Source organism: Maylandia zebra, linkage group LG5 (genome assembly GCF_041146795.1).
Source record: "Maylandia zebra isolate NMK-2024a linkage group LG5, Mzebra_GT3a, whole genome shotgun sequence".
Classification (NCBI taxonomy): Eukaryota; Metazoa; Chordata; class Actinopteri; order Cichliformes; family Cichlidae; genus Maylandia; species Maylandia zebra.
In genome coordinates, this window is record NC_135171.1 from 15,322,667 (window position 1) to 15,334,998 (window position 12,332).

Below are 12,332 nucleotides of genomic sequence, written 5' to 3' on the forward strand. Positions count from 1 at the left end.
TTGTGATGTGCATTAGGTTCAGTTGGCAAAAAGAGCAGGAAATTATCTTTATGGTCACACTGATGCAAATCTCTGCTGTCTATAAATATGTCTGTTCTTCTCCTGTTTTAGGCACTGCCAGTCTGCCCCATTCAGGCAACGTGTGACGCTGCCTCTAAGGAAGAGAATAAAGAAAAGAACAGATATGTGAATATCCTTCCATGTAAGTGAAACCTCGTCTCTCAGACTGATACTGACTGACACAAAAAACAGATCTCGTAGTTTCAAAAAGAAAAAAGTCACAATTAAACTGAGGTGGAATTAACATGCGTCATTCTTTCTCTCCCAGATGATCACTCCAGGGTGCATCTCTCATCTCTGGAGGGAGTCCCAGACTCTGACTTTATTAATGCCTCATTTATAAATGTTTGTATATACATTGAGCTTCTTTTCCACAGTTCTGCTTTTTACCGATCACATTTTATTCAGTGTCATGCTAATGTGTCCTCGCGGCCTTTTACTTCTGCAGGGTTACCAAGAGAAGAACAAGTTTATTGCAGCTCAAGGTGAGGCTGGCAGTTGCAGTCAGGCAGAAACAAACTGTGCCGTCGTTCGCTAATAATAAACCTGATTGTGCTTCTTGATTGCTTCATCTGTCTCAATCTCTCAGGGCCAAAGGAGGAAACTGTAAATGACTTCTGGCGTATGATCTGGGAGCAGAACACAGTCACAATAGTCATGGTGACCAATCTGAAGGAGAGAAAAGAGGTGAGAGAGCTGGACACATGATGATGATGATGATGATGACGCTTCTTTTGAGCTAATTTGATTTATGTGATGTTATAACAGCTTTTTAACATATGAACGATTGCATTTGTATCCACATTCATAATATAGTTAAGATGGTAAATTGAGTGCTCCTTTAAAGCCCCCCTTGTATGAGTCCTTATGCAAAGACCTTCACAGCATGACTTAACCTGTCTTTGTTTTCTCTACTGTACTTGTTCTGTTAATCCTACAGCAATACTGTAATACCTGAGTGTTTCATTACATGCACTTCTTTACGCATGTGCTTTGTCTCGAATCACTCTGTATTTTTTAGTGTAAGTGTGCTCAGTACTGGCCGGACCAGGGCTGCTGGACATATGGGAACATTCGGGTGTCTGTAGAAGACACAATGGTTCTAGTGGATTACACCATCCGCAAGTTCTGCATCCAACAGGTACCATGCTTGTCCTTTAACTGTTGAGCTTTACTCATTGTTTTGAAGTTTATTATCAGAATAAGTTTCCATGCCTGGTTTATCAGTGTAAAGTCTGTTCTGTACATACTGTGAAATTTGTTGTGTGTTTTTTTTTTTTTTATATATTCTGGTTTACTTTATGGTGTGTGTTGTTTGTGTCTCAGGTAGGAGATGTTTCTGGGAAGAAGCCTCAGCGCCTCATCACCCAGTTCCATTTCACCAGCTGGCCAGACTTCGGGGTGCCCTTCACCCCTATTGGAATGCTCAAGTTCCTAAAGAAGGTCAAGGCCTGCAACCCCCAGTATGCTGGGCCCATTGTTGTTCACTGCAGGTAAGTAGGTGTGCTTCACGCCGCCCACTGTGTTTTTGTTATGTATTTCTCTGCACACTACTTGCAATTCACAAGATCATGTTTCCTTCTGTCAGTGCGGGTGTGGGGAGGACTGGTACCTTTATTGTGATCGATGCCATGTTGGACATGATGATCGCGGAAAAGAAGGTGGACGTGTTTGGCTTTGTCACCAGGATAAGAGCCCAACGCTGTCAAATGGTTCAGACAGATGTAAGTGGAGTATCAACACAAAGCACCAACGGTAGATTCATGATTATAATGCAGAAGCAAAAACCTAGACACTAACTACTGAATTATCAAAACTCTGTATCGGAGTCATTTATTCACGATTTCCTTTTATTCCGTCTTGCTCTGCACAATCATCACTCTCTCCCACAGATGCAGTACGTTTTTATCTTCCAAGCGCTGTTAGAGCACTATCTGTACGGAGACACAGAGTTAGAGGTGACCTCACTGGAATCCCACTTGGCCAAACTCTATGCGCCCTCACCTGGAGCTGGCTGCAGTGGTCTGGAGGCTGAATTTAAGGTCTGCTTATGTGTTCTTCCGTAGACAAATTATTCTCTGTTACTCCCCTCCTTTTTGCATTATTTTGTATCAATTGAGGTTCCTACTAGTAATATTGTGAAGTTCGAAGTAATTTAAACTTTTGCTTGTTATCTTGTAATTTCTAGAAACTGACATCCATCAAGATTCAAAATGACAAGATGAGAACGGGCAACCTTCCTGTCAACATGAAGAAGAACAGAGTTCTGCAGATCATTCCATGTGAGTCGAGCTATTTTAGTTGTGCGGTGTGGGTTTTTATTTGGCGCCTATATGAATTAGTAATGCATAAAAACAGCGTATTTATTAATGCATATGCTCCTGTGCAAACGCTTAAAGCTTTTTCCATTAATCAAGAGAAATGCTTCTCCTTTATTCTAACAGACGAGTTCAACAGAGTGATCATTCCAGTCAAACGAGGAGAGGAGAACACCGACTATGTCAATGCTTCCTTCATTGATGTGAGTGTAACAGTGTCCGGATTAGAGTGGAGCATTTCATTTCATTAATGCGTGCAATCGATCGTTTTTTTTTACATCTACCTTTTTCCCTCCGCTCTTGTTCTCTCTCTTTTTTTGCATCATTAAACTTTTTCTCCGTGGACATCACTCCTGTCTCTTTCCTCCTTGTGGTAACAGGGCTATCGTCAGAAGGATGCTTATATGGCGAGCCAGGGGCCCCTGCAACACACTATAGAGGACTTCTGGAGGATGATCTGGGAGTGGAGAAGCTGCTCCATAGTCATGCTCACTGAGCTGGAGGAGAGAGGCCAGGTCTCTGTGTGTGTCTGTGTGTGTGCAGTTATTGATCTGGTATTAGATACCGAATCAGTAACTGGTAAAGATAGAATATTGATATCGGGACTGATTCCAACTGGATGCTACCAGTCTTGTATAATGTATTACTTGTGGCGTCACATTTCTCTTGTGAGACACTAGCAAATATTATGTCACACACATACTGCTGTTGACTGTCTCTCTCACAGTATAAAGCCTTATGCACAAACAACACAAAACTACACAGCAAGCTAAAAAAGCAGCAACTGAGAGTGCGAGAGTTTGAGTGCACGCTCTCACTGGTGTCTCCGTTTTCAAAGATCATTTCTTCTACTGTGAATCAACTGGATTTTGACAGTTCAGTGGCGAATAGGAAGTGAGGAAATGACCCTCTTATCACTGGTCACTTTTAATTACATTACATATGACAGGCTGGCAACTTCAGTCAACTGTTTTATCTCCATTAAACGCTCGATTTGTTGGGAAATAAAATCTTACATGTACTGTTCAATTCAGTGATACCTATAACTGTACTACTTTGATATTAGAAACATCTTAAACCGGAGCATTCTGGGGTGAATTGTGAAGTGAAACGGTGTGTTTCTGCATGTGTGCATCTGGCTTGCATTGTACAAATTGCAGTACATGTGCAGAACTGTTATTTTGCCAGTGGACATGTTTTTATCATGAATCTCTATTAACTGCACTATAAATTATTCCCAGCAAGTAAAAGCAACTTTTTTTTTTTTTTTTTTTTTTGGAAAGCTCAACAGTAACGGTAAATCCCTTTTTAAAGGCCAGAATTAGAAATAAAGATTCCAGCGTTACCAGTTCAGTTTCATTTTTTTCCCTTAGTTTTTGTAATTAATGTGTAATAAAGGTTCTCTCTGTGTTCCAAGTAGATGGATGCAGTACTAAAGTACTACATATACAATATAAAAATTAGCATATATTTCAGATGTGTCTGACATTTTAAATCTGCTTGGTATTTTATGACTTCTAACATGTCATCAACCTTTATTTGACTTTTTTCCATGTCCTGTGTCCTATAGGAGAAATGTGCTCAGTATTGGCCCAGTGATTCAGCAGTGACCCATGGAGACATCACAATTGAGCTTAAAAGAGAGGAAGAGAACGAGAGTTACACAGTGCGTGACCTCTTGGTCACCAACACCAGGGTAATAAAGGGCTCAATGAAATGATGAAATACTATAAAACAACCGAGCAGTTCTAACATGGAACAAACACATTATCTGTTTATTATCTGTTTTATCATCCATCTTTCCAGGAGAACAAGACTCGAGTAGTGCGTCAATTCCATTTCCATGGCTGGCCAGAGGTGGGCATCCCCACTGATGGTAAAGGCATGATCAACTTAATTGCTGCAGTGCAGAGACAACAGCAGCAATCTGGCAACCACCCAATCACTGTGCACTGCAGGTAAGAAAATACAGACACACACAAACCCCTAACCTTTGAATTTGTATGTGCCAGTCTAACAAAATTTACGGAGATAAATGCGTAACATTAATATAATTACATTTTTTTCTGTTGTACACTTCTAAACTGCCCTGCAATTGTAGGTGCTGGAAAACTGTTCCTCTAAACAAACCACAGGAAAAAACAGCTCAGACTAATTGTTCTCTTCTTCCTTATGATATTTTAACTGCTCCCAGATCAGTTCCTACCCTTTTTTTGTTTCTAGCAAGTACGCTCAAAACAAATGTTATTTGCATGTGTTATTTCTGCAGGCTCGGACTCCAGCGTGCATACTGAGGTTTGCATTTTTGGCTGTGTTTGTGTTTACAGTGCTGGTGCTGGCCGGACGGGGACTTTCTGTGCATTGAGTACAGTTCTGGAGCGGGTGAAAGCAGAAGGGATCCTGGATGTCTTCCAGACAGTGAAGAGCCTCAGACTGCAGAGACCCCACATGGTGCAGACACTGGTAAGGACTTATTACACTTGAACTTGAACTTTTCATTTATTATAATGCCCCATTATGCAGCAAGTTTGTCTTTGACGAGGAGAGTTTGCTTTCATCACACTGACTTCCTTGAAAGATGCTCTTATTGATCTTGTTTAGGTGTTTCAAATGTTCAGACTCAGCTGGCTGTAGACGCTTAATGGAAAACCCTAAAAACTGAGTCGAGTCAAGCTGAGTGGGTAATACTGCAGTTCCTAGTAGAAAAGGGGCGTATGTAGCTTCTGGGTCTGAAAACTGAAGCTAATGTGGAAGAGTATTAAACCCACATTCTTTCTATTGACCAGTGCCTCCGTTGTCCTGTAGAGGTCTATGAGAAAAGGGACCCTTGGCTCTCTTGCTCTGTGACATCTGTAAAAACTAAGTCAGTATTTTCAAGAGTCAAAAAGGGAGATAAAGCAGGTTGATTGACAAGCTGCTAGCCTGAGAGTACGCAGTGCCTCTCAGATTGTGGGCTCGATGACTTCAGTGACTGAACTGTCACAGATTGATAGCTCCAGCTGATGTAGCTGTTTTTTTTTTCTCTCTCCCCTTTGCAGGAGCAGTACGAGTTCTGCTACAAAGTGGTTCAAGAATACATTGATGCTTTTTCTGACTATGCCAACTTCAAGTAGGGACCTGCCATTGATGAATGGATGAATAGATATCCACATGCACTTCATAAAAGCATATACACGCTCCAGAGCACACACATTCAGTATGTTGCCATGCAGAGAGCTGCGTATCCCCATCTGATGGATCTTTGAAAAAACAACAACAAAAAACTCATCACAGCTTGATCTGTGGATGGGATTGAACTGCCCGGAGGAAAAGGGAAAAGAGGTCTCCTCCCAAAGGACAGAACAGGGCAGTGCAGCTGGACAGAGAAAAAAACTGAGATGCCTTCTTGAATATTTTGTAATGATGTTAATACAGCCCTTCACCCCTATTTTGCTTTCCATCTTCACCCCCCCTCCCCAATATGTATATATATACCTAACTGTGTTGCATTTTATTATTATGGTTTTAGACACAGTTTTGAGTTTGGCTGCATTTTAGGGTGGCACCTGTAATGTATTTTATTGGTATAAATATATAAATATATATGACTATAAATCTAATGCTTTGGTGGCTAATGTACAACAACCATTTGTTTTTATTTTTTGTAAACACCTTGGGGACAGAGACCTAAAACATTTTAAACTTTGCCCGAGCCACACTGTAGCAACTTTGTGTGGTAGCAGAAGTTTCTACATTCACCCACAGACCCTGAACTGTTTTTCACTCCTCAGACATTCACACAAGCAGTTTTTCTCTACATTGGGTCGGTTGCCTCGATTTGGCAAAAAAAAAAAAAACAGCTTTCCAAGCCAGTTACAGTTTCTCTCTGTTAGGTTTCAGGGGTTCAGAGGTAGCTCATTACTGGAGATCGGAATCTCTGATGTAGCTCATAGTCTCAGGTTTTAATATGTGTAAACGTACACCCTAAATACCAGGAGCCGCTAATTATTCTTTGAGCGTCTGTGTGTGTTTGAACTGGAGCACAAGCTGGCAGAGAGCGCTGTGGCGTGGTTCCACATCGCTTTCTCGTGTCTGCAAAGTGCCAAAGTCCTTCACTTAGTCGGGTATGTAGCTCTGGAGTCTGGAGACTTTCATCTTTAGACGTTCAGAACAGCAAAACTTTTGAGCTATCCAAGGATCACTAATTAAAACATTGAGATTTTATATGCCCCGTACACTCAAGACATGTAGTTTTATTAAGGCTTATATGACGTTCTAGGGTCTGTTACGGTATCAGCAGTAATGTTGATGATGTTGGCGAGCCAAATCATAAACAGTAACTCATTATTGCATCATACAAATCAACAATACCCAGCATTTGTTTTGTTTACATAAGCACTTCAGTATTTTTTTTTTAAATTTTGTAGACTGTATTTCCTTTCTGTCTGGGTTTATAGTTTTCCTTTGAGCCTGCTGGGATTTACTGTCTTTTTTTCCTCCTTTTCTTTTTTAAATATTTGGCGTCGGGTCACGAGACTGCGCTGTCACTCCTTCAGAGCGATGCCTTTTTAATTCCCATCATGAATATTGATAACTGAGGAATGTTTTCTTTTACTCGAATGCTGTTGCTAACAATTTCTCTCAAAAATGGATTTGTTGTTACTTTAAAAGAGGAAATGTGCCATGCAATGCTTTTTTTAAATGAATGTCGTAGGATGGCGCTCAGACTTGAACTACAGTGTTTTTATTTAATCCAAGGTCAACATTGAGGCCATGCCCTTTTTTGATTGTAATAAAAGATAAATGATGTCTGTTAACCGCAGGGTTTTAGGTCAGTCCGCTCAGGAAATGACTGATGCCAGGATGTTTAAATTTACAAATTGAACATATTCAACTTGAGTTGATCTCTGCAGCTGTGTCACCTTCAAGTGGTACTGGCTTCCACCAAAGTCAGGGTATTCAGATATGATCCCACAGCTGGATTTTAAAAGACTGTAATAAAAAATGTAATCTTTTTTTTTCTCCTTCTTTTAGAATTTTCCAGCTAGTTCAGTGTTTCTTATTGTAGCTTTTAACTGTAAACAGACCCATACTTGTGTATAATCTACATTACATTAGCACTCCTTTATTTAATTTATTTTATTAAAAGAAGGAGCACAATCAAGTGTGTCAAACTGATAGTGGCTATATCGTTTTTAAAAATAATAAATTTTGAGAAGGGTTGATCGCATCAATGTTGATTGTTTGAACACTTATGCACTCTTTGCACCAAATGTAAAGCCCTTAAAAAGTACAGAACCAAATGAGAGCTAAGGTCAAAAAGATATGGCCTTGATTTTTACAATATGGTGACTATACTGTGTTTGATCTGTTGAAGGGTTTTCAGGTCTCAAAGCCCTAGGCTGATTACTTAAAAGTAGCGGACAGCTAAGCTGACCAGTCACTCAAATCACTGTTGGCTGTGAGTGGGTCATGTTCTTCATTTCAGGTCTTTTTGTTCCAAAGCATCACAAGTGCTAACACGATTGGTTAGGTTCCATTATGTTTTTCATTTATTTACATTGACACTCACTGGGTGTTTCATCAGGTTATAGAAGAGGGGATGCTTAGCGTTACTGTCTGTTCTTAAATTACAGGGGTTTGTTGTGCACGTTTCAATCATGTGATCATGTCTCACTGCAATTTGACCACAAAACATGACACTGTGCCAAACTGTGAGACCCAATATTTTGTTAATTTTGTTATTATAAGTGAACTGATGAAGTGCCTCACGGGTAGGTTTTCAAAACAAATGAATCATCCCTGGAGTTTTCTTAACTCGCATGCATTTCCTCATGTTTCACCTGTTGACCAATGACAAATCCTTTTTGTGTGACAAATTGAGGGAGCCAGAACCAAGTGTGGGTCAGTTATTCTTTCACATTCCCTGTAGTTGTATATTTGTGGATTTCGTGCTTGTGTACATCAAACTAACATTGACACCTTTATTTTATTTTTTTTCAAATGCATAGTATTTTAATTTCATTCCATATCAGCTGAACGTGGGATCCATGACTAGTAATCAAGTGTTGGTACCCCGAATGTAGAACTAAAACACAGAAATAGGATTTGCATCCTTTACCACCAAGGGAAACCAGTTACCCTTGTTTTATCCCTTTATTCCAGGAGTTTTCCCCCACTGGAGCGTTTTGAATGCCCTTATGAAACTCAATCCACGGTCTCCATTTCTAGAAAGGGAGACAGCAGAAAACTGTTGCCCAACTTTTCTCTTCTCATCACCTTCTCTTTGTCTCCTATTCATCTCCGCTCACTTGTTGCTTCCTTTTTATCCTTCACTTTCCCTCTTGAACCATTCCTCCCAGTGGTCAACACCCTCTCCGCTTTTGTACATAATGTAAGGTTATTTATAATTCATTCCTGTCTGCTGCCTTGCTTATTTTATTTTCTATTCCCTCCTGTAATTTTTTTTTTAAAGATGTATATTGAACTGTATCGGGACCATTTTCAAATGTATTACAGATGTGTTTCGGCCATTTTTTAATTTGGTATGATTGTCTTAAGCAAATCCTATTTTTTATTTTGCCTAAGTTTGTTTCTTGTGTTTTTTTTGTTATTCAACATTTGAATATATGTATATATAATTATATATGATAAAATTATATATAATTATATAATGCCAAATGGCCTTTCTAAGCAAGATACTGTTCAAACCTAATAAAGTGCTTGAGATTTTAACCTCTTGTCAGCATACATCCCATCTCTAAGTACAATTTGTGCGTCCACGTTTTCTCTGCTTCTTTAAAGTCACGATGATCTGACGCACATGTACAGCTCACCTCTCAATAACTAATGCTGGTGCTGTGGTGCCAAATAATTGACTATGGGTTGTGGTTACCTTAAGGATCAGGCACTCCTGCTCTTGAAAGATTTCCAGTCAATATCGAACCCTTTGCACCATTCATTCACTGGTGTTGTTGAAGTATTGAAAGGTATAAAGAATGGAAAGCGACTATTTTTGGTAGTGTTAGTACTGAGTTAACCCTTAACCCTAATATTACTCGGTGTGATGGGTACAGTATTTATTTTTATTGACACTGACAAGAAATTCCTAATTTTATATCAAGAGCTGAAAAATGCTGTGATTTAAGAGGCAGCTTTAAGTCAAAATGTTAACACAAAGTCTGCAACACCTACTGAAAGAACTGGATGTTTAGCAACAAACCTTTCACTGTCGAGCCTAATCTGCAGATATCCATTTTTAAACGGGGCTAGTTTCACTTACGCGCCAACATGAGATTCAATTTTATTTATATATATATAATCACATCAGCCACCTCATATCAGTTGCCTCATATTGCAAGAACCCTACAATAATACACACAAATATGTAAAGGAAATACCTTTAGTGAAAATGGTTTCATTTCTGCTTCGTAGGGTGAAAAAAATACATTAATAATGACCAAACTTAGCCCTCTAAGTTAATTATAGTATTTGATGAATAAGGCAATGGGAAAACGAATTGGCCATTAAGGTTAAATTTTTACATCAAAATGTACTGATTTTATTAATGGTCAGCTTGGCCTGTTGTAGCATCTACCACTGACTGATTATGTCTAATGAGTTATGTTACATCTGTAGCAACATATGCAGTCACTTCCTGGGTGTGAACTGAAACATAAATACCTTTTCTCCTCTAATTGACAATAATGTCACCTGTGGATTGGTCAGGAATCCAGTGTATTTGTTCCTCTTCCTATCAGATCCCCCTGAGGTGTCAGCAAGGTCAGAGAGAAAACGTGTGGTGGTTCATTGTGGTCAATACTGGTGTAAAAAGTAGGAAATTGAAGCTTCAGACATTGTATGGCTAAGCATTCTTACTTAAAAGGCCCTCCCTGTTGAGAGCCAGTAATGAAAGCAAGCTGACCGTGTATAAGGTTTATCCTCAATGAGCACTGACTGTGACAGAATGATGATGGATCTCACTAATAATGACTTGAATGTCTTATTTAAATTGACATAGTGTAGAAGAGGATATTGGTGGTATAGATGGGTGTCAGTGCTGTTTACAGATGATAATTGGAATTGGTCGGACCGCATGTACGTCTCGTCCCCATGGATGATTCATTTGACCCCTTAGAAGAAGAGGGAGTCAAAGGGGTCAAAAATGGGCGGGGAAGAATAAGGAAGACAATGATGTGTGCTGGGGGATTGGTCTATATATTGAGGGGAAGAAAGAGGGAGCAGAGAATCTCTTCAGTAAAACACCTCGGTTGTACCGCAAGCTGATTTTAGCACTAAATCCACCAAAGGAAAAGAACATTTTGAAGTGAACCCCTGCAGGTACACTGAGGGAAACTTGGACTGATAAAGCTGTGAAATCTAAGACTAAGGTAAGGACAAATGACTACATTTCTGCCCAGTTTTAGTAGTTTATCTAAAACTATTATTCGATTCAAGATCTGATACTTTCAATATTTACTTTCAGAATGACAAAGGACAACTAGAATATTGTACTCAAAATTGAGTAAATGATAGAAGCGCCGAAAGCAGGGATGTCAAACTCATTTTTCTTTATGAGTGGGAAAAGCTGTAAAATTTGTGAAAATGCAGTAAAAAGTTCAAAAATGTATGTGTTCCTTCACGTTTTCCAGAGCCATCCAGTGGGCCGCGATTGGAGTCTTTGCAGGGCTGATTCTGGTCTGCGGGTCTTACGTTTGACACCCCTGGCTTAAAGTGATGTTATGTAAAAGTTTTCCAAATGCAGTGAAAAATTTGGATGTTCGCCTGAAATGATAGCCAGCATCCATAATAATATAGCAAGTTTGCACTGAAATGTTTTAGCTCAGATCTTAAAATTAACTTTATTGCAGCTAACAACACTTTTCTTTTTAGCTTTTATTGCAGGAAATTCTCAATAAAGAATGTGTTCTTCAAATATTTTTCAAACTAACTCTATGTCCATTCTTCTAGGTGGGAATATCATGTGTGTGTCTCGACTGGCTTTGCTCTTGGGGCTGCTTCTCTGTGTGGGGGCTCAGCTGTCCTTTGCCCAGCACTGGTCCCATGGTTGGTATCCTGGAGGAAAAAGGGAGCTGGACTCCTTTGGCACATCAGAGGTTGGGATAAGTGTTTGTGTGAATAATTTAACCAATCACTGAGTAGTTTCTGTTGAGAATGAAGATACCCTTTATCCCTTAACCTCAATCTGTTTTGCTTCTTAGATTTCAGAGGAGATTAAGCTGTGTGAAGCAGGGGAATGCAGCTACCTGAGACCCCAGAGGAGGAGTATCCTGAGAAACATTCTTGTAAGTGAGAAAAGCAGAGATGAACAGTAGCATGTTTAATGGTACTTGAATCACAATGTCTTGCCATCAGTATATTTCTTATGATCATATGATCATGAGATTTTGTCTACTCTGAAATCTGACTGACATTGACTGAAAATTCTTGACTGACATACACATATTAGTGAAGTTGTGCTTATCCAGCCATAGTGTGCATATCTGTGTGTAGCCTGTATTGATTTCTGTGTATTAGTCTAATGCCATACTAAATTCTTTCCACAGCTGGATGCCTTAGCCAGAGAGCTTCAGAAGAGAAAGTGACATCTTTCCAGAGACGGCTTTTCTATAGTAACCCACTTCCTTTGTATTTCTGCCTTGACGTGATTTTGTGATCATCTGGCCTTGCTGTTTGTAATGTTTGTCAGTAAATTTGTCTTGTTTTTTTCGATGTGAAAATGATGTCCCAGAATAAAATATCTATTTTGATATTAACTTGTTTTTTTTTCTTCATTTTTGGTGCAGCTAATGATATGAATATAAGGCATAGAGAGAAAACACTGATTTCTTAGATGATAAAAAAGTAGCAAATACATAAATATGAATCAGTTCCATTTACATACTAAGGATCCGGGTCCTGCTGTGCATGCGCAGAGTCGTGATTTTAGATATTTCGATAGAAGAAGTAAATCAT

General features: G+C 39.3%; 2 protein-coding genes across 4 annotated transcripts in view; both read left to right on the forward strand.

Annotated features, from left to right (window-relative positions):
- Positions 1-9,107, forward strand: part of ptpra (protein tyrosine phosphatase receptor type A) — a 31,180-nt gene extending 22,073 nt beyond the window's left edge. For both annotated transcript variants that reach the window (XM_004545261.5, XM_004545262.5), the window contains exons 8-22: positions 112-202; positions 329-405; positions 509-545; positions 650-747; positions 1,082-1,201; positions 1,387-1,553; positions 1,649-1,784; positions 1,953-2,102; positions 2,249-2,342; positions 2,505-2,581; positions 2,759-2,893; positions 3,949-4,074; positions 4,185-4,336; positions 4,706-4,841; positions 5,417-9,107. In XM_004545261.5, coding sequence (XP_004545318.3) covers positions 112-202; positions 329-405; positions 509-545; positions 650-747; positions 1,082-1,201; positions 1,387-1,553; positions 1,649-1,784; positions 1,953-2,102; positions 2,249-2,342; positions 2,505-2,581; positions 2,759-2,893; positions 3,949-4,074; positions 4,185-4,336; positions 4,706-4,841; positions 5,417-5,491 — 1,671 coding nt within the window. In that variant the 3' untranslated portion in view covers positions 5,492-9,107. The remainder of the gene's footprint in view (positions 1-111; positions 203-328; positions 406-508; positions 546-649; positions 748-1,081; positions 1,202-1,386; positions 1,554-1,648; positions 1,785-1,952; positions 2,103-2,248; positions 2,343-2,504; positions 2,582-2,758; positions 2,894-3,948; positions 4,075-4,184; positions 4,337-4,705; positions 4,842-5,416) is intronic.
- A 1,307-nt stretch (positions 9,108-10,414) lies between these two features.
- Positions 10,415-12,219, forward strand: gnrh2 (gonadotropin-releasing hormone 2). 2 transcript variants are annotated; one of them, XM_004545260.2, is made up of 4 exons: positions 10,415-10,747; positions 11,328-11,473; positions 11,579-11,662; positions 11,924-12,219. In XM_004545260.2, exons 2-4 carry the CDS (start codon positions 11,339-11,341, stop codon positions 11,960-11,962), a joined length of 258 nt encoding a protein of 85 aa, XP_004545317.1. In that variant the 5' UTR covers positions 10,415-10,747; positions 11,328-11,338; the 3' UTR covers positions 11,963-12,219. The 2 variants fall into 2 exon arrangements, with proteins under 2 accessions (XP_004545317.1, XP_076739961.1); XM_076883846.1 differs by lacking the exon at positions 10,415-10,747 and having other exon boundaries at positions 11,172-11,473.
- Positions 12,220-12,332: the final 113 nt, after the last annotated feature.